Here is a 21,469-nt window from a genome sequence, read left to right on the forward strand (position 1 = left end):
CCATGGGTCTGCCCTGAAGGATGACCTGTCTCTTCTACGCCTGGAAGGGCTGTGCTGAGGTCTCGGGGGGCAAGAAACAAAGCAAAGGAGACTCAATTTACGTCTGTGGGATTTCTGCTTCCCCAGATGCAAAGGCAGCGCAGGACACCCAGCTGCAGGACACCCAGCTGCCCGCCGCGGTGCTGCCATCTACTCACCGTGGAGCAGAGTCTGGGTGACCTGCTGATAAAACCTGTGCACGTGTTACCTGCCTCAGGCGACTAGCAGGAAGCCCTCCAGGTCGGGAAACCTCTGGGGACACCCCTCAAAGCTCAGGAGCTGTAAAATAATCCCTAGCCCGTGGGCCGGTCGTCCAGCCTGGCTGGGGAGGACGACCCACCCGCACCTTCCACCAATAGTCTGCCATTCTTAGCAGCCCTCGCTTGCCAAAGCCCAAACAGTGCAATTTCGGATGCAAAAACTCCTCACAAGTGGAAAATAGTATCACTTTAATTTCCATTTCACCAAGATCCGTGAGCTGAAACGGGTTAACTTACCCAGGCACCAAGGGGCTAGTCCGAGATGACAAGTGCTGTTCCCAGTCCCCGGCTGTGTGCTGGCCACTGACCCAACCCAGGTGGTTCAACACAAGCACCCAGGCAGCGTTAAGTGACTCGGATTCTCAGAGACTGACTCAGAGGTTGGGGTCTGGGACTTCGTCCAGGTAAGGCAGAAAACCACCCCTGGCTTCAGGGCTTCCCTTGCACGCATGGGTTTGATGGACCTGCTGGCTTATGGAGTCTGGAGGGAGACAAAGTAGCAGCAGAGTGAAACCCAGGAAGGAAGAGAAACCTTTCCAGCAGGAGACGGCCCACAGCTCAGCTCTGGCTCCGGGACGCAAGAGAGATGACCAGAAGTAGCTCAGCGGGCGAGAGGCAGCTACCGCTGGACCAGGAAAGCCCGTCCCACCCGCTGTCCACACAGACCCCCTGAAATGCAGTGTGGCCTGGGGCGGGGGGCGGGGGGCAGCAGATGGAACAAGAACGGAAGCAGCTGAAAGAGCTGTTCTCCTCCAGCTGGGCAAGCGTGGACAAGAGAGCTGCCCCACAAGTCAGGGCAGCTGGCGTGGCCCAAGCCCATTCCCCCAGCCCTCAGAACCGCGGGATCTGCCTCCGTGATCAGGGGAGATTCCAACGGTTCTCTGGTCTAGAGTCAAGACTCGAGACCTCACCACAGATCAGTCTTCTCCCTGCCCACCTCATTCTCCAGGCCTTCTCTCCCCAGGCCCTTCAGGATCCTAACAAAATGACCAACAGGAAGGGGAAAGGTTAACCTTTATTGGAAAAGAGAATTTAAATGACCAGTTGAAACCCCCATTTTGTTTCCAAAACAGAAACAAATAAGAAAACAAAACAAAAACGATTTATCTATCAGGCTACCTGCCCTCTGCCACCTTCAGCCATTTTTAAACTGCATTTCCTGGCACAGGAGAACAGTGACAGGCCATTGTCTTAGAAAACAACAGGTCATCTCAGGAGGTGCCCACAGAGAGGCGAACAAAGGGAATGGTGGGGTATGGACAGACAGGCCTGGGGCTCAGACAGGCACATGCCCAGTACCCAGGAAACAATGTTTAAAAATACACACACAGAGGAATTTCCCAGAACCTAGTGTGGAAAGTTTATAGTCATGAACACAACAGAAGAATTCAAGCTGGGTCTTTGGCTTTCAAAACAGGGGGAAGAGACCATTGACCTTCAGTCCTGTTCTGGAGGCCGTGTGGGGCAACGGCAAGTCCAATCAACCAGGACCAGCGGCTACTCTGAGTTAAGGGATATGAGCAACAGCTGGCCCAGGAACACGGGGGCCACCCCAGCAACGAGAGATTAAGGCATGCAGGTGACACGTGTGAGCACGGACGCCCCGAGTGGGCGGTACCCCGGCGCTAGGTGAGGGAAAGCAGAGGCCACGAGCAGCTGAGACCTTGCTGGCCGGACAACTCCTCACTTTTGCCCAAGGCCACCTTTCTGTGAGGTTTGGCCTGACCTACATGGCAGGCTTTTCTAGGGAGAAATGGAAGGGAACGAGGGAGGCAGGTCAAGGTGAAGAGTGGTGGGAGGAAAGAGAACAAGGCCCTGGGGCCCTGAGCCCAGCTGAGGCAGCTGCAGAGCCTGCCTCTTCTTTCCTTACTGGGACCCCCACCCTCGCCCCAGTTCTGGGGGCGGCAGAGTCCTGAAGGTTCTTCCTCCTAACCCTTAAAGAGTTTAAAACTTAAATCACTGTCCCAGCCCACCGACCCCACACAACTTTGGCCCTCCTCAGGGCAGCCTGGGAAAGGAACCAGCCCGAGTGAAAGCATAGCGGGCCCGTGGGGAGCTGGGCTGGAGGCGCGGAGGCCTCCGGGGCAGGGAGGGCATCCCCGAATTTGCTGCTCCTGGCTGTGGGACCCATTCGTTCCCAGAGCTCAGATGATGAGTGTGCCCTGGTTGGCATGATGAACACCTGATGAAACAGGATAAAAGGAGAAGGTCCCAAGCCCCTGCTACCGCCTGCCTGGCAGCGCAGACACTGGGTCTGCTCTCGGCCTGCCCCTAGGCCGACGGCCCGTGTGCAAAGCAGGCTGCTCAGAGGCAAGCATGGCCACTCAGAGTAGCCCCGCCTTGAGAGGGTATACACATGTACACATCTCCCACGTGTGTGCCGGCAAGAGGGCTGGGCCCAGAGGTTGTGAAGGCAGGGAGGAGGTCGGATCAGAAAGTACCACCAAGAAACAGCCTGAAAGCAAATAACCAATGAGATCAATAGCTCCCACAACCCTGGTAATTAAAAATCAAGAGGAGTGCTGGATACATGGAAGGAAGGGGGAACCCCCCTTCTGCCTCTCCCAGGGCCACCAAGTATGTGGCACAGGATTAGGAAGAGGTTGGGGTGGGGAAGGGACCACTGGCAGAGAACATGGACAGGCCCAGAGAAAATCTAACCACGGGAGAAAGGGAACAAGGATGGGGGAGGGGATGGAAGTTTCTTGGATCTAAGTTTCCAGAAGCAGGGGATATTTCCACAGTCTCTGATCCAGTGAGCTCTTCTGGAAGAGCGGCTCTCTTCCCCTGGGAGCCCCGTCATGGGGCGGTGACTTCCATCCCGAAGCTGGCTAGCAGGCAGAGGTGGTCTGAAGAGCAGAAGGGGTTGGGGAGGCCATTGGCAGCCCAGAGAATCTCTTCCGAGAGGAGGGAGAGACGGCCCAGGAGCTTCAGAGTTCTGTCTCGATACAGCCTGCGATCTGGGGCACAAAGCAGAAGTTGGTGGGTAAAGCAGTCAGTCACACTGCACGGGGTGGGTCCCCTGGGCTCCCCACCTCCCTCCACTCCTGCTGCCTCTGGCTGAGGCCTCATTTTCTCAGATGCTCCATGATGTATCAATGAAGCAGGGTGGGTTCCAGGGGACTGGGGCAAAGTGGAGAGTGTATGCCCAGGCCCAACATTACAAGTTCTTTTGCTTTTCCAAGAAAAATTGGAAATCCAGATTTTCTATTAAAAAATCTGATTTTTAAACATAGGCAATCTTAAGCATTTTAAAAGACATGTATTAAACAGACAGACATGGAGCTGAAGAATGCTACACTGTGACCACCGGTGTGGGGGTGAGAAGATAGGAAATAGGGCCTCTAACCTCACCAAGTTTCTCACTAACCAGCTGCCACTAAACAAATCCAGTAACATTGTGGTGCTCTATTTTTGGCCCCCTCTCTCTAAAGCTACACAAGGATAAAAAGAGAAGGCAGACAAGTGGCCTACGGGAAGTATAATGAAGATGTCCAGTGCTAGGTAAATACAAAATCTGCTCTTTTGCTGGTCAAGCTCAGCAGCCCAAGCCATGCCACCAAATGCCCGACCTACCATCAGCTGTTCCAGGGACTCATGGGGTGGCTTCTAGGAACCCAGAATCCACCAGGCTTACCAGTCCTGTTCCCATTCTCCCAGGACTCGGCTGAGAAGAAGATGTAATCCACTGTTGTTCCAATACCCAGGGGCATTGTGGTGACCTCTGGGCGGCCATGCTGGGGCAGGAAATGAGTGTACACCGAGGTCAGGTGGAGGCAGTGCTGGATGGTGCCTGCGGTCCTACAGGATTGGAGGGGACAATTTCAGTCAGCAAACATTACTGAACTTTTCTCAAGGTTACTTTCTCTGTGGGCTTTATGAAGTTTTTGTAATGAATGATCCCAAATAGCAGTCTTAACAAAAATTCCTACCCATACTAATGAGGCTGACAGTCTTAGCTAAAATTAGCCTAGAAACACACATTTACACTCAGTCCCCCTGACACCCCTGCCCTCTCCACCTGTGGGCTGATGAAGCAGACCTAATACCCTCCTGTCCAGGAGCCAGCAAGCCTTACCCCTTGCAGAAAAGTGTGTGAGCTTTTCATCTGCAAGAGCCTGGGTGGGTCACCTCTGGCCTCTGTACACCTGTATGCCCCTCCACAAGCTTAGCAGGTATTGAGGGGAGGGAGAGCTCAGCAAAAAATGCTCCCGAAAATTAGCCTCAGGAAAGCCGACAGGAATCTCTCGTGTACCTGGGCAGGCTGGGACGCAAGCGGAAGGGAACTGGAGAGAGGATTACCTTGGGAAGACAGGCTCGGGCTCAAATGTGTCTTCCTCAAGAACAAACTCGGCCCAGCCAGCAGGTTGTTCTGTAGAAGAACGAAAAGGAAGATGTTTTATCATTTGCAGACAGTGAAGCAGGGCCAGAAACTTGCACCCTGAAATCCTTCTCAGGTCCTTGATTGGATCGCTCCAGAAGGGAAAAAGGAAAAACAAAAAATGAAGGTAAAAGAAAACAAGGGACCAAAGTCAAGAACCTCAGGAAGGCAGATAGAGGCCTCTAACGTAGACATTTATCTTCCTTGATGCAGCACCTTTTCTTAAAATTTAAATTTATTTTGAAAAGGTAATATAGTCACATGGTACAAAATCAGAATGTTGAGAAAAGTATCATTGAAAAGTTTCCCTCCCACTCCAGGTCCCTTGCCATACAATTTCCCTCTCCAGAGGCAACCAATGTACCAAATTTCTGGTATACTCCAGAGATTTTCTGTCACACACCACCCACTCTGTGTGTGTGTGTGTGTGTGTGTGTGTGTGGTGTATAATATATATGTGCAATGAGGATATACACATGTACACACACACACACACACAAAGAAAAAAGATACACATTACCAGCATCAAGAAAGAAAGGGGATATTATTACAGTTCCCACTGACATTATTAATGGGTGTTAGGGACTGAATATTTGTGTTTCTCCAAAATATGTTGAAATCCTAAACCCTCAATGTGATGGGCCTTTGGGAGGTAATTAGGTCATAAAGGTGGAGCCCTCATGAATGGAATTAATGCTCTACAAAAGGGATGTCAGAGAGCAAATATCATATTTAATAGTGAAACCAACAACTAAGTTACAGGTCATATACTTCTCTATTTCAAACTTATACAAAGTTAAAATAATCAAGACAGTGTGCTGTTGGCCCAAGGACAGACATAGTATAGGTGAATGGAACATAAGTAAGAGTCCAGAAACCCATATTCCACAGTCAATAGGTTTGCCATAAGGGGAGGGGTGAAAGGAAAATGACTGCTAATGGACATAGGGTTCCTTTTGGGAATGACGATTTTGGTGATGGTTGCACAACTCTGAATATACCAAAAGTCACTAACTTGAATATTAGCAAATGGGCTTATCTAATTGACTTTAAATGGGTGAATTTTATGGTATGTGAATTTCTCAATAAAGCTCTTTTTTAAAAAAAGATAAGGAAATGTTACAATTTCATGCCAATAAATTTGATAATTTAGATTAAATACTTCTTTATATGTCTTACATTTCTGTCAATTTTTCATTTTTGTTGCTATTATAGTTTTTCATTATATCTCTTAACAAATATGTCATTTTTATATATGACTACTATGGCTTTCTGTGTATTAATATTGTATCCAGTTACTTTCCAGAATCATCTTAATGCTTATGACAATTGCTAGCTGATTCTCTTGGATCCCAGTTATATAACAATATTAACGGCAAATAATAATTTACCCCCTCCTTTCCATTTTTCACTTCTATTTTCTTACCTGTATTTCTATTTCCTACTTCTAATTATGTTGGCTGGTATCTCTGAACTCGGTTTAATAATAACAGTGATCATCCTTGGCTTGTTCTTGACTTTGCTACTAGAGTGTTTTCTTCACGGAACCTCCTGACTTTGGGAGCCGAGATGAACTTGTTTTTCAGGCCCGCGGTAGATCCGTGCCTGCCTGCCACTCCCCGCAGCCCGAGCCCAGGGGTGGGGCCCTGCCACCGCCACATGTTCCCACCAAGATACATGTATTTGAATGGTGTAAGGGATTATCTATTTTTTTCTTAATTTAAGATGGCTCTTTGTAAAAGAGTCTATGATAGATGCTGAATTTTAACAAATGTCTCTGGCATCTATAGGATGCTTTTCATATATTTAAATATATTTCATATATATATTAGCACAATAAATTATATTAACAGACTTTGCAATATCAAACTCTCTTTATATTTCTGATCAATTCCATTTGGTCATGGTCTATTTCTCTTTCAATGTGCTAATAAATTCTGTTTCCCGATCTTCTATTTAAATTTTTTGGGTCTCCTAGCCAGCGTGGCTCAGTGGACTGAGCGTCGTCCCATGCACTGCTTTCAATGTTCAGAGTTTGATATATACCGATCAGACTTACCTTATAACATGTTACTTAAGTCTTCTATATTCTTAGTTATCTTTTGTCTACTTGATTTGTTATGAAGTAAGAAAGATGAATTAAAACCTTTCACCATTAGTAATTTTCTGACTATTATTCCTTGTTAAATCCTGAAATTTTACTTAGTGATTGTGGATGTACTGTTATTTGGAGCATAAATGTTCATAACACTAATATCTTCATTTTGAGTCATATCCTTTACTATTATGATATGCCAGAAAAATCACTGACCAAGCAGGACACTGAAAATGGTTTCCCTCAACCCCAGGTTCTGCCCACGTACCTCGGCAGAGACAGCACTGTGTACAGACAGCACTGGGACATGGCCCACAGCCGCCTCCACCTGAGCTAATGTCTTCTGGGCCCATTCAGCACCCAAGTAAGCAAGTGGAAGCCAAACAAGTAAGTTCTTCTGTACTAGGGAAGGGGGTAATACATTGTGTCACGCATCGGCCAAAGGAGAAGCTGGATTCAGAACCTTCTGGTTAGAAAACTGATTAGACATCTTTTGCTCTATGGTCATCTGGCCAGTTTGTAAATAGTGGTTTACAAAAGTCATCTATTAGTAATTGTTTTTTCCTGTAATGCACTTAATTGGGCACATGGTTTGTGGTTAAGTGTTAAAAGGCCTGAAGGGTTCAATGTAAGTTCAAAGCTCCAGCGTTTATGTAAACACGCAAGCACTCATGAGAAAGAAAACATAGTAACCCCTTTCAGTGTCTTTATGAATCATACTGGAAAGACAAATAATTAATAATTGAAAAAGTATATAAGGGAGACTTAAAATTTAGATTCCCTTATTAATTATTCCCTCACAAAGGGAGTTGGGAGAGTGAGGATCACAGTGTTTTTTTTACACAACTTTGGCGACGTAGAATGCTCGAGTGCAACGCAATGTCAACTTGTGGGCAAGTCAGACCGCCACTCCCTAGCACTGCAGCTCCTTTTAGAACTCAGATGCTTCACATTAAAGTCAGCATCACAGTCAAGTTGACAAGTTTTGATGTGCACAGTGGGTTGGATGACTCTAGTATGAGACTAGAAATACAATTTGGTATGACATCTAAACATATCCTGTAGAAAAAGATCACACACTATGATCTCATTGTACTGCACTTAAGTCTTTCTACTCATGGTCTAAAAATGGTGGTAGCTTTTTAGACTTGGCGTCTTTATTTATTTATTTTGGTACGTGCCCCTAGTGGGAACCGAACCCAGAAGTCTCTGGTTCGCAGGCTGACACTCCAACCACTGAGCCAAACTGGCCAGGGCAAGATTTGGTGTCTTTAAGAGAGATTCATCAGGAGCCTGTTCTGCCCTAGGTGGGGGTACCAAACAAATGGAAGGGCATGTTCACAGGATGTGGTGAATGGGTCTGTTCACCCAAATTTATTCTCAATTTTGAAAATACTGCTATTATTTTATATTGTTAGTGAACTGGGTATCTTCCCCCATATAATGATTCTACTTACAAAGTGATTATCAGTATGTATTTTAAAGGTTCTTGGGTTTAAGCTTGTTAAAACTGAAATACTTATTTTATGTTTCAAATACAGCACTGATATTTTTAAAAAATAAACTATACTTACCATGAAATTACCTATGTGGGATCCTACTTCTGTTTAACTTTAGGATTTTATAATCTTAAAACACTGAGCCACAGTCCAACTGATACAAGCATTATCCCAATTCCAGGCACATGGTAGTCGCCCAATGTGTGGCAGCCATCACCATCATTATTATATATTGCCACAGTTGTAATAATACATTTACTTTTGCAACTTAAAAAAGCTGAGCCATTGAAATGTTCACTGCTCTGTGCAAAATGCCAATTTAAATTAAATTCTGACCAAAAAAAAAAAAAAATTAATTGCTTACCACCAATCTTTTACTATAATTTTTTCCAGTCATTGTTTGGTTGTTGTAAGTCAGTCTTCCAGCATCTCTTCAAGGCAGGCTTTTGGTGGAGTATAAAATTCTTGAGCTATATCTTCTTTCTGTGAAGCCTTGCTCCCCTGTCTTCTAGAATTGAATGTTAATGTTAAGAAGTCTGACGCCAACCTGATTATTTTTACCCTTAAAAGTAGCCTAATCTTTTTGGTTCAACTGCCCAAAGGAGTCTTTTATCTTTGACTTCTGGGAACTTCTCTAGGATGTCTTAGTGTTGCTTCTCCTGTGTTGTTTTTTTTTTGTACTGAGACATGGCACATCTTCTCAATCTGAAGACTCAGATCTTTTCATCTTTGGAAAATCTTCCCTGAATCATACCTTTAAATATTCCTTTTGTGCCATTATGTTGGTTTTCTTCTTTGTGAACTCCAATTACATGATGAATTGCCTTATCTTTTACTACTGTCATTTTTCTCTAGTTCTTTTTATCCTTTTACTTCCTTTTTATTTTGCTTTTCCCCCCACTTGGCCTGTCTCGTCTTCAGCAATATCTATTCTTTCTTATGCTGCATCCAATTTTGTCTTCGTTTTATATGATTTTTAAAATTTTTATTCCATTTCTTTCCTCAGCTCTGCAGCTTACATTTCATCTTCTGATGACTTGGCATGTGCCTGAACTTATGTTTAAAAAGCAATAATTTTATTTTTGTGCTCTTATTTTATAAAGGCAAATGCTTCATTTTTTTATTCATGGAAAAATAGTTACAATTTTCATATGCTCCATAGCAAGAATTTTTATCTTTGAAAGAGTATTCTTTATCTGTCTTTATTTTCCCTGTTCCTTCCACCTTCTTTTCTTGAAGTATTTTAGTACAGATCTCATGCTGGTTTCTTTTGGGCAGCCCAGGTTTGAATTAGTTGAGGTTTTGCTACCAGTTATTTGTACAAAATTTATACAATAAAAGAATTAAATATGCATTCCATGTAACAGAAATTTTCCTTATGACACAAGAGTATGAGCCCTTTTAATCTTTACTTCTCCCCAGCCAAAAATATGTCGCTCTATATATCCCCCTGCCACTCAGACTGTTCAATGCAAACATGGCTTGATTCCTTGATCAGTCTTTCATCCACTGCCTCTCAGAACTAAAATAGGTTGAGATAATGTCCTATCACAACCTATGCATCCTTTTCTTTTTGATGAAACAAGAATTTGGGGTTTGAGCCTCGAGGCACACTCCTCAGCTTGGAGAAAGGCACTCTGCTGGTTCTTTCCGATCCACACAGCCTCACAGAGAAGTCTCCCGTTTCCTCCAGCATGCCTGCACGGTCTCCGGTGTTTCTCACAGCCACTCCACTGGGGTGGTGGTTTACGGTTTCCGATACCTTCAGATCTTGTTTTCTCAAAGATGGGGTCTGCATTTCTTTATTCCGTTTTCCTTGTTGCTTCAGAGTGGTTTCAGAGACAAGAAGCGTAGAATGTCAAGTATGCGCTGTTACATTCAATCCGGACGTTCTCAGTAGGACTAACTTTTATTACAACCAGGACCACTGTCACCTTTTGGTTTTCAAAGCCCTGTCATGTATATCTTCTCTCCCATTCATGCTGTCCACATGCTAGTTAGTAGCAGCTTAAGCTTACAAAGGTTAAGTAGCTTACTCAAGGTCTCAGAACTGGTTAGAACCCTGGTCTTGATTCCTGGTCCATGTTCTCATAACACTGCACATCTCTGCATGTATGTGGCCACTGTTTACTCCACTGACCTTCCTTCTAAGCATGCCTATTACCAGAAGCTGACCTCTAAGACTTATGCCTAGGAAAGACGAAGAAATCACATAAATGACAAATATGAGGGGTAGAAAGGTTTAAAAAAGATCAAGAAAACAAGCTTAGTTCCCATTACCTGGTTTAGCATCTGTCACTCCTTCCATAAGAACCAGTCCTAGCGGGCGCTGACAGGCAATGCTGCAGAAGCGGAAACGTAGCAGGAAGTCTCGGCTATACTTACGTCTCTCTGAAAACCAGGAAAAGTGATACAGTAAAAGAAACAAAGAGGAGCCACAGGCTGAGACCTCCTTAACATTAAGAAGCTTTCAGTGTTGGGGCATAGAGGAAGTCTAGCTCAGGAGATAAGGAGATTTGGAGATTTCTCAAAGGCTATAATTTAAAGTTGTCCATATCACTGGATGACCATGAGGACAGTGAGAAAAATAATGGAACTTGCTAAGGGAATTGTGGGGATTCACTTTCCCGTTATTGAGGTGCCAGCTTTCTCCCAAAATGGGCATGAAGGCACAGCCAACCAAGAACATGGCACATGCTCACCTGATCTCTTGGGATGACAAGAGGAGACATACTGACAACCATCAGTGATGCCCAGAGCGCTGGGCCATAGTGGGGCCTGCAGCTTCCTCTGGTAAAGCTGATGGGAGAAGTCTTCCTGTCCAGATACCTATAAGGAAACACCAGGTGGAAATGAGGAAACCAAGATGGAAGAAGGAAATAGCCCATTTTGGGGGACATGTGGACAAACACACACACACACAGAAATAAACAATATAAGCAAAACATAAGTCTCAGGGGAGGGTTAAAAATAAGGACCTATTTTTTTTTTTTTTTTTACTAGAAACACTGAAATGTCCATGAGACAGGAATAATGAGGGGTAAGAGAGTCAGGTGTGGGAGTCGACAAGAATAGAACTATATGAACATGTGATCCCCTAACTTTTATCTCAGAAAAATCTTCACTATTCTCTGTGACTTTGATGTGTAATGAGAAAAGGTTTATGCTGATCTTTGGATCTTCTGGATCAAGGTCTAGCATCTTAAGCCTATTACTGGGAAACCACAGGGACGAATCAAATGAGAAATGCACCAAAGCACTTTACCGTATCTGCAACACTATCCTCTGTCAAAGCCAATGAGCAGCCTGGGAATGGACAGAACGTAGTAGGGGAAACATTCAGCAACATCACTCATCTGCATATCTCCAACGTGTATAGCAAAATTCCCTTTATTTCATTTAACAACAATTTGAATGCCAACTATGTGTAAGACCCCAACTAAGTGCTGAGAAGAGAGCAGTGATAAACACAATCTCTGCTCTTAAAGGACATAAATTCCCAATATGTCATCTGAAGTAAAACAGACCTGAATGTATGGCCATTTACTAGCTGTGACTTTGGGCAAGTTAGTTAACTCTACTGGGTTCAATATCCTCTACTATAAAATGGGGTAATAATATCACATATAATTAAGAATCTTGATAAAAATAACCATTACCAAATTACTTTGGTAATTTGAAGCAGGAAGTGGAAAACACTTCATGTGCATGTTTTTATTTAATCCATCAAACAAACAAAAACCTCCGAAGTAGGTCCCATTATATTGCCATTGTCTAGATGAGGCAAATGGGGCTTACAGAAGTTAAGTAACTTGCCCAAGGTGGCAGAGCAGCGATTTGAACTCAGGACTATCTGGCTTCAAAATGAGTGTTCTTGATCACTATGCCTAACAGTGCCTGTCAGAAGGCAGGCACTTAGTAAAATCTTTGTGTGTTTCCTGAGCTCCTTGATTACAGCAACTTTCAGGCAGGATAATGCCTTTCTCTGCACACGGGGCAACCAAGACATTGCTGGCACTTGAGTAACCTCATTAAAATAAAAGCCCAAAGTACTCAATAATTCAGTTATGTTGTGTCCTTTCTCCACTGTGCTTTGCCAAAAGTTAAGCAATAAGTTGGATGGATCAGTGGAAGCAAAACAGAGGCACAGGGAGATTAAGTGACATAAAAAATTAGCACAAGCAGAATGCCCATCAGCACAGCTAAATCAACTATAATAAACTATGAGATATCTATGCTATCAACATTCAGCAGTTAAAAGGAATAAGACAGATCCATATATACACTGTTGAGTGAAAATAAAACAAGCTACAAAATGAAATACACAGTAATATATCATGTTTATAAACACACACATGATAGATTATGTATCAGCTGCTAGAAGCAATCACGGCGTAGTATTAAGGGCAAGAGCTCTGTGGCCAGACCACCTAGTTACAAATCCTTGCTCCACCACTAATGACCTGCCTAATCTAGAGTAAACAAATTACTAATTCCTCTGTGTCTTAGTTTCCTTATTTATAAAATGGAGGTAATAATAGAAATTGTGAAAATTAATGAGTTGATACATGTAAAGTGCTTAAAATAGTACCCGGCACACAGTAATTGCTTGATAAATGTGAATTAGGATTACATTACCACAGGAACATAGACATCACTATAAATGCACAGAAAACAATCTGGAAAAATACCACCACACTTCAGTTATTACTTGACTCTAAGGGGAGAGGCAAGGAATGCAGATAATAAAAGGGGTTTTGGCCTGATTTTACAATATTTGGATTCTTACAAGGATGTACTTATGTATTACTTATAGACTAAAAACTAATTAATGATAAAAATCGAAAGGATTCCAATATGCCAAAGGCACTCACTTCCAGGCTTTGGGTACAAGAAAGCAGGAGGGAGCCAGAACAGGTGTAACTGAGGTCCCAGCCACAGAAGCAGCACTGGACACCAACACCCAAATCTCTCCCGAGGCCATGTCCCCACCCCCGCAGAGGCCTGCCCCGTTTCACCTTCCAGGCCGGCATCCCGTGGTATTGGAGCTCTCCGTCCCTGATGAAGTTGTAGAGAGGTGAATCAGGGACAGAATTCAGGTCCCCACACAAGATGATGGGGCAGTGGCTGCCATCTGACAACCTAGCCACCTTGTCCACTTCAGCCAAGAGAATGGCCATCTGGGCCAACTTGACATCACCCCGGCGTGGGTTGTACAGGATGTGGGTATTTGCCACACATAATGGGGCCACTGAGACTTGCCCCAGGCCTTCTGGGACTAGTGGCTGCAGCAGCAACACTAAGCCCACGTTATCCCGATTGAGAAGCTCCAAGCCAGGCCGGAAGTACTCCACAGGGCTGGCGCAAAGCAGACGGAATCTCGTAGGCTTGTAGCAGACAGCACAGCCATCCGTTTTACACCCGGTCCTCCTCTTGTAGAAACAGGTAAAGCCTGCAGGAACACCCCACCAAGGAGAGGGATCAGAGTCCTTGAACCCCAAATCCCTCCGGCCAGTGGCAGTAACCCAGGCGGGTGTGCATAAGACATTGCTCCTGCTGCTCAATGAGAGTTCTTGCCCTAGCCAATCCCCTGGTTCTGCAGAGGTTCCCTCACAGTTTCAACCAGATCACCGAGAGGCTCTAAAGGGAAGGAAGAAGAGAGGACTGAAGCAACATAAGTTGATAGGAAAAGTATGGAACCTAAAGTCAGACAAGTTGGAGGCCTAGCTCCACAACTTTGTAGCTTTGTGACCCTGAGCAAGTCACAGAAATTTTGAGAACTCAGTTTTCTCATTGTAAACTGGGGATAAGGATACTCAGCCTCTGTCTGGCTGGTGTGGCTCAGCGGTTGAACATCAACCTGTGCACCAAGAGGTCACCAGTTCGATTCCAGGTCAGGACACATGCCCAGGTTATGGGCCTGATCCCTGATGGGGGGCATGCAGGAGGCGGCCAGTCGATGTTCTCTCTCACTGATGTTTCTATCTCTCTCTCCCTCTCACTTCCTCTCTCTGTAAAATCAATAAAGGGGGAAAAAATTTTTTTTAAAGAATACTCAGTTTCACAGGGTTTTTATTTCAAGGATTAAATAGGAACATATGTCACAATTGCTTTACAACTGCAGAACTCGACTTTCTTTCTCACCCACATAAAGGAGCTAGCTCACAGGTGAGACAGGGATTGCTGAGACAAAAGAAAGGCATGCTGTCCACAGGAGAGAGCAGACGGGGCTGTAGGAACACAGACTGGCAAACATGCCATGGAGCTGCATTACCCATCATTCGCAGAGAGGGCTCCAGCTGCTCCCAGTAATGATCTTCCTGCACTTCCTGGAGACACAGGATCTGGGAAGCGACAAGGAAACCACTCACTCCCGAGTGCCCAGAGTGCTGAATGTGACTCCCACCCTAGAAGCAGGCATTGTGGCCAAGTAGGAAGCTGCTGTCGGTCTCAGGCAGGGTCACACAGAAACTCCCCACAGGACTGGCCCTTCCCAGAGAGCCAGCCCCAGCAAGAACATGCCCAGAGTTAAGCTGAGGAGACCAGACACATACACTGGATTTTCCCGCTCCTGAGTCCTTCAAGTCTCCCTCCCTGCTTAAAGGTGCTAGAAAATGTACCTAGGGAGAGTCTTCTCAGCATCTGCCAAAACTAATTTCCTTCAGGCAGGCAAGCTCCAGCCCCAGGAAGGACTCCCATCATATGAACAACGATGGGAATGAACTCATTTTCTAAAAGCAGTGGGAACAGCCCGTTTCCAAAGCGAATGCAAGGTGCACTGCCCTCCTCACTGCACTCACATCAGGGTCCCAGTGCTGGAATTCCTGCATGAGGTTCGCAAAGCGATAGTTCCAACTGAGGATGTCCGGGTGGCAATGCAGGTAGAGCTCAGAGCTCTGCTGCATCAGGTCCTGGGCCAGGATGTTATAGGACATCAGAGTGAACTGGAACTGAGGGCCATCCCCTGCCTCCAGGCCCTGAGCATCCAGCTGAGTGGAGAAATCTTCCCATTCTCGCCACAAGATTTCTGCAAAGGGGTTGGGAAGAACAGGTCCATGACAAGTACACATTACACACAGGCCCCACCATCTCCACTCCTGACTCAGTGATACTGTGTCTCAAGTTCCTTTTTTCACCTTCCATGTCACCCATCCCTCTCTGTGGCAGTCTGAGCGGAACTCTAAGGACATTCTCAGACTACACAGTAAGCTCCACAAAGTCAGAGGCAATCTTAACCTGTTCACCACAATACCTAGCATAGTAGTTGGCACCTAGTACATGCTCAATAAATATAGGTTAACAATTTCTCACTATTGACAAGTCCACTGGACTCTGGGGAGTCACTCAGATGAATGTGTTTAATGGTCATCTGAGGTTAAAGACACTTCTAGAGTAATCTTAGCCTTGGGTATTTTCTAACCTCTAAATCTGGAAGTTTGTAGGGCTAGAAACCAGGTGTCCCCAATCTCCCTTAAAGCATGGAGCTGCACAGTGGAGTTAAAACCTCTCTGAGCCACAGAGTTCATTATTCATATTTTAATGGAGGCCCAATATGCACCACAGATAAAGCTGGAGTTATTCTGGCTGAGGCAGAGGGGAGACCTCCAGAGAAACAGTAGCCTGGAGAATCAGAACTAGAGTCTGCTTTGTTCTGCCACTACGTAGCTGTGACTTTAGGCATGTCCCGGCTACCTCTCTGCACATCTGAAAGACCATAGGGCTAAAGGAGATTATTTCTGAGGCCCTTCTAGATCTGACACTGCAAGAGTCTCGGGAAAAAAAAGAATGCAGTGGCAGAGCTCCCCAAGAGAATCTGCTTTAGCAATGGCTCTGCCCACATCCGCAACCTGACAACCTGCTACCTTGACTCCCTCAGCCAGTTGTCAGACTCACCATGATAAGGAATTTCTATTGGGGGAGGCTGCAAATGCCCCAGGCTCTCAAAGGACCAGATGGGCGCCTCTTCCTGGGACATAGGCTCAGGTGCCATGCTCCAGGCAAGCACTGCAGGGTCCTCTTCCCACTCCTCTGCAGCCAGGGCTCCCACTGGGAGGACAGCACAGTCTGCATACTGAGGACCTGTCTGCATGTGGACACCTGCCCACATTGGGACCTCAACCTCTGGCAGTGGCTCCTCTCCTAGGACCTCAGGAGAAGGCTCCTCCAGGTTCTCTGCTGCCTGCAGGTCACTCAGCTGCCTGCTGGACCACTTGTCCTCGGAAGCAGCCTCCTGTTCTCCAGGATTATCCATCAGGAGTGCCAGGCTGCTCTGAGCTAGTCCCTTATCTACTAGGGGACCCTCGCTCACAGTCGAGAGCACCTGGCTTGACCCTTCTTCTCGCCACTGCTGCAACAGGCCCTCACACTCTTCCTGGTCCGGGCCCTGAGGGGCCATGGCAAAGTCACCCTCTACCTGGGGGGCCGATCTCTTCGCCAAGAGGGCATTTTTCCGACATGTGAAGAAGGCATCTAAGAAGAAAGTCAAAATACCATGTTACTGGATGACAGCACTAGGTCCCCCACACTCTTCTCGCAACCAGAATATAAATCCCATACAGGTAAGATTCACATTCACCTTGCCCATCTTTGTTTCATCACTGAGCCTATCCATTTTAGTGCCTGAAACGCCATCATCATCAGAGTGAAGTGCTTACTATGTGGCAGGCACAGTAACTGCTTTACACATATTAAGTAATTTATACGGCAGCGATCTGATAAATATTCAGTGCGGGAATAAAATGGCTGACCCACATAATCTAGGACAGAGATGGTCACATATAATCACACCTCTTTATCTAAAAGGTTAAGACTCCTATGAAACATTAACTCTCTGGTTCAAAGAGCCACACTGCATTTCATCCAGAACTTGACCATGAATTAGAACTGTGGGTTATGGCCTAGCACTGTAATGAACAAAACTATGTGACCTTGGACAATGCCCCTGCTGAGATGGACTTACTCTTGACTGTAAAGTGAGGACAAGAGAAGTGTGAACTAGATAACCTCCAAGAGATTTTCTAGTTTTGTAAGTCCCCTAATCTATGAATGCATCCCAAAACAAAAAAATCCTAAAGTACACAAGAAAGCCGTCTCAAAATCTATACAATTTACTTAACAAAGGCCCTTGGTCCTCTTCTTGAAGCTATTTATTCTACTCACAAATCTTCACAAACTTCATTATTAGTTTTCTCATTCCATAACACAACAGGGGCTATAAATAAGGTGCCAACAAGTGACAGCAAGAGATGGCTGTCATCTTTCTGCTACAGCAGCCACAAATGACAGCCAACAGGCAAGAAAGCAGGTAGGAAAACTCTAAAATTAGAGCCCCCAGACTCCATGCATAGCATTTTGGTGCAAGCAAACACTCCCTGCACACTAAATCACTTATTTACGGCACATGGAAAGTGGCATGCATGATGCAGACCCTCAGTCACCAGATTTATTTTATCAGCTCTATTTTAAGGCAAGAAAAATGTCAGAATGGTTCAAATGTTGACACTCTCTTATGGCCTACGTGGATTTAATAGTGGTTTTCAACCAGTGGTGATTTTGCTGTTAGGAGATACTTGGCCTTGTTTGGAGACATTGTGGTTGTCACAGCTGTGGGGATGCTACTGGCATCTAGTGGTTAGAGCATAACAATACTGCTGAACATCCGACAGTGCAAAGGACAGCCCCACAAAAAATTATCCATGCCCAGATGAAAATAGTGCTGAGACTGGAAACCCTGCTGTAAACCCAAGGTGCTTGGGTTGCTGGCTTTAGTTTCAAGGACTTTATAATACCCTCTCCCTTGAAACATCCTCTGTGTATACCAGATGGCAGAGGTTCTTTGATTTACATGTAGGCTGTTACTAGTTTCCAAATTTAGCAGGTTTTTGTTTGTGGTGGTGGTTTTTCAGCAGCAGAATCCTTTTACTTAAAAATTTAAAAACCTGTCGAAACCAAGTAACAAAATTAAAACAAGTGGGACTACTTTAACAGGGGGAAGAGAGTAGGTGGCCCCTCCTCTGAGACCTCTAAAACTCTTGGTCTCGAAACCTCTGGATGGGTATTGTCACTAAGGTCACCATTATGGATGCTGGAAGAGCTCCGGAAATGACAGCAACATGATTAAAGGAATGGGCTTCAGTTCTCTGAAAACAATTACTTCTATGGAGTTTCTCATTCCTCAAAACATATCCGCATGAGCCACTCCTAAATTGGGTGGCTACTATATTGAGCAGTGTGCTAGCACTAGACACACAGTAAGCAAAACAGACATGACGCTGCCCTCATAGAGCTTGCATTCTAGAAGCAGGGGGGAAAAAAACACAAAACATTTTATATGAAATATACATATAAAATGTAATATAAACCACACACACACATTGCATAACGTTCCAGTAAGTAAAAAAGCAAGAACGCACAGTTGGACCCCTTTATTCCTAAGAAAATACTTGTTGGCCTCTCCTGCCCCTGAATTGCCAGAGAAGTCTGGGAGTTCTGTAGGATCTCTGAGAGGAACTGATGGTCTGTAGGAGCCTCGGGAACTGACCGAGCAGGAATGAAAAGGCCAGGCGGATCATGAAAAGTGAAAGAAGAACTCTCTCCTCTCTAAGTGTCAACTGGGCATCGCCTCCATCCCACCCTAAATGCGTGGAGGCTGCTTCCGAGCTGAGTTTTCAATGCGGCTCTGGATTCTGAGCATGTTTTCCAACCACAGGCTCCACGGAGAAAGCAGAGCTGTGCTGGGGAAGGTGAGTGCGGCGTTCACCTTGGGGAGCACAGGTACGTCCAGGTCTTCAGCCCACTGACCCCAGGCCCGACCGCCCCGCTCCGCAGAGAATGCGGGCATTCGCCTGGCTCCCCTCCCGACCCCCCAGGGCAGAGCCTCAGTCGGCCTCTCTGCACCCCGGGCCGGGAAGGGCGGCTTCAGCCCATTCCCCAGTCCCGCTCCGTGTGAACTGCGGCCCAACGCCACCAGCGTGAGCAGGGGGCCGCCCACGAGGGTCGTCGGCCAGGCCTGCGGCGCTGGAGTCCAGGACTGGCACCGGGGTCGAGGCCGCCTCCCCAACCTTGGCACTGCCAGGGGAAGGTGTCGTGAGGCCCGACACGCCGCACGCCGCCTCAGCCCCGCGGGGCCGGGCCGGGCCTGGCTCCCGCCTGGAAGGACGCGGGGCCAGTACCTGCGAGGGCGCGGAAGAGGCGCGCGGCCGGCAGCAGCAGGTAACACAGGCACGACGCTATCATGGCCGGCCGCCGCCCCTACGTCCACCTCCCCTCTTCGCTGCAGCCCGCCGATCTCCCTCGGCTCGGCCCCGCCCTCGGCTCGCCCCGCCCCCGGCTCCGCCCCAGGGAGGCCACGTGGTCCCGCGGAGATTCAACAACAACTTTATTAGGAGCGCAGCACCCGCAGGGGCGGCTGCGGGGCCTGTTCCCATGGCAATAGGCGCAGCCTGGCTGCGGAAGCCCTCCAAGCGCAGGAGTTTGAAATTAAGCTCCATGCTGGAGGCTCCTTGCTATTATTCGAAGGGCACGATTTCAGTCCCACTTCTGCCGCCTGACTTGGGCTCCACCCTCTAACCTCTCTACCCCTCAGTTTTCTAATCTGTAAAAATTAGGGGGCTGGGCTATCTCTAAGGCCCCAACCAGTCCTGGCTTCCAAAATCTCACCCTTCTCAGCCCAGGGAGAATTGTTTTGTTTTGTTTTTTAATCCTCACCTGAAGACATTTTTCCATTTTTTGTAAAGATAGAGTGGGAGGGAGAGAGAGGAAGAGAGAGAGAGAAACATCAACGTGAAAGGGACACATGGAGTGGCTGCCACCCGCACGACCCAACCAGGGCCAGGGAAAAACTGCAATTTAGGTATGTGCCCTTAGAGGGAACCGAACCCGGGTCTCTCTGGACCGCAGGCCAATGCTCCAATTGCTGAGCCAAACCGGCCAGGGCTCATTTTTCTTTTTTTCCTGACTCCACTTTCTTCCCCAACTCAGATTCTAGTTCACAAATTGAGTCCACCCTTTTGTCTCCTTCCTCATCCTATTCCAAATGGGCCTTCTTTTTCCTAATCTAGAAAAAAGAGGGTGTCCCATTGGTAAGGGAGTCAAGAAGGGGGGGGGGGGGCAGGACTTCCACAAGGGCAGGGACCAAGTCTGGTTGGTTGGTTTTCACTGAGGTATTTCTCTGGTACCTATAACAGTGTCAGACACATTGTAGAAATTAAATAAATCTTTGTATACTACCGACTTCAGTACCCAGTGTCTGAGTTGTGCAATTTCCAATTTGTGGCTGGAGCCTCGGTGGTTCAGAGAAGCCCTCTGGGGAGTCACCAGATCCAGGACCAGCTGGATACATCATAACACTGAAAGGCTAAAAGGAGGAAGAAGGAAAAGGTCAGTCTTGTGGCCTTCTGCTGTTTTCCTAGTTCCAGAGAAGTGTCTGCCTTCAGGCAACGGCACTCAGGCCTGGCCTCCCATGAAGCAGAGGCCTTAGGAGCAATCTGAAGGCTGGGAAACCTCATGGAAACTAGTGCACAAACGTAACCTAAGGATCCCCCAAAGTCAGGCCCAGTCCTTTGATGTGGCTTAAATATACCTTCCTTGTACCTTCCTTCCATTTTGCCCCGATAGTTACCCAGAAGTCCAAGTTCCAAATCAGACCCTAAATCAAAGTATTTATCTAGAGACTGTTTTTATCATTTTGTGAAATTAGGGTTTCCTTATCCACTTGGAAAATGTCTTAAAAATAAAAAGTCCTAGACCCTACTTCCAAAGTTCTAATTTATCAGGTCTAGGGTGGGGCTCTTCAACACTGACCAGGTTATTCTGGTGTACATTTTGGGAACCTCTTCTGAAGGACCTAGCCTCAACTGGGTATTCATGCATTCGTTAGAGATTTATCAAGCATTCATCAATGTTTGCCCCAACCTCACTCCTCCTCTCTCATTGAAGACACTAGTACTGGATTCACAGTATTCTGTCTTCAATCCTCCACCACTAATGTGAATGAGCCGTCTCAAATCCTAGAAGCTCATTGTCATCACCTCCTCACTAGCCTCATTCCCACTGTACATACTTCAGACACTTTGATGTGTCACATCACTGGGTACTGCTCCACCTCAAATTCATAAATTCACACACTCACTCTGATAGATCACCCTTGGCTTTCTGCCTTTCCCAGCTTCACATCTGCACCTTGTTCTTTAACTCC

General features: G+C 46.3%; 1 protein-coding gene across 3 annotated transcripts; it reads right to left on the reverse strand.

The window, feature by feature from the left end:
- Window positions 1-1,334: 1,334 nt before the first annotated feature.
- ANGEL1 (angel homolog 1) lies at window positions 1,335-20,617 on the reverse strand. Of its 3 annotated transcripts, none has more exons than XM_036242204.1 (10): window positions 20,503-20,617; window positions 16,168-16,743; window positions 15,075-15,301; window positions 14,549-14,618; window positions 13,293-13,726; window positions 10,977-11,103; window positions 10,555-10,665; window positions 4,602-4,671; window positions 3,937-4,100; window positions 1,335-3,259 (listed from the first exon to the last, which is right to left on the reverse strand). In XM_036242204.1, exons 1-10 carry the CDS (start codon window positions 20,615-20,617, stop codon window positions 3,099-3,101), a joined length of 2,055 nt encoding a protein of 684 aa, XP_036098097.1. In that variant the 3' UTR covers window positions 1,335-3,098. The 3 variants fall into 3 exon arrangements, with proteins under 3 accessions (XP_036098097.1, XP_036098107.1, XP_036098115.1); XM_036242214.1 differs by lacking the exon at window positions 20,503-20,617 and adding an exon at window positions 19,446-19,568; XM_036242222.1 differs by lacking the exon at window positions 20,503-20,617 and adding an exon at window positions 19,446-19,529 and having other exon boundaries at window positions 16,688-16,743.
- Between the last annotated feature and the right edge of the window lie 852 nt (window positions 20,618-21,469).

Source organism: Molossus molossus, unplaced genomic scaffold, assembly GCF_014108415.1.
Source record: "Molossus molossus isolate mMolMol1 unplaced genomic scaffold, mMolMol1.p scaffold_m16_p_1, whole genome shotgun sequence".
Taxonomy (NCBI): Eukaryota; Metazoa; Chordata; class Mammalia; order Chiroptera; family Molossidae; genus Molossus; species Molossus molossus.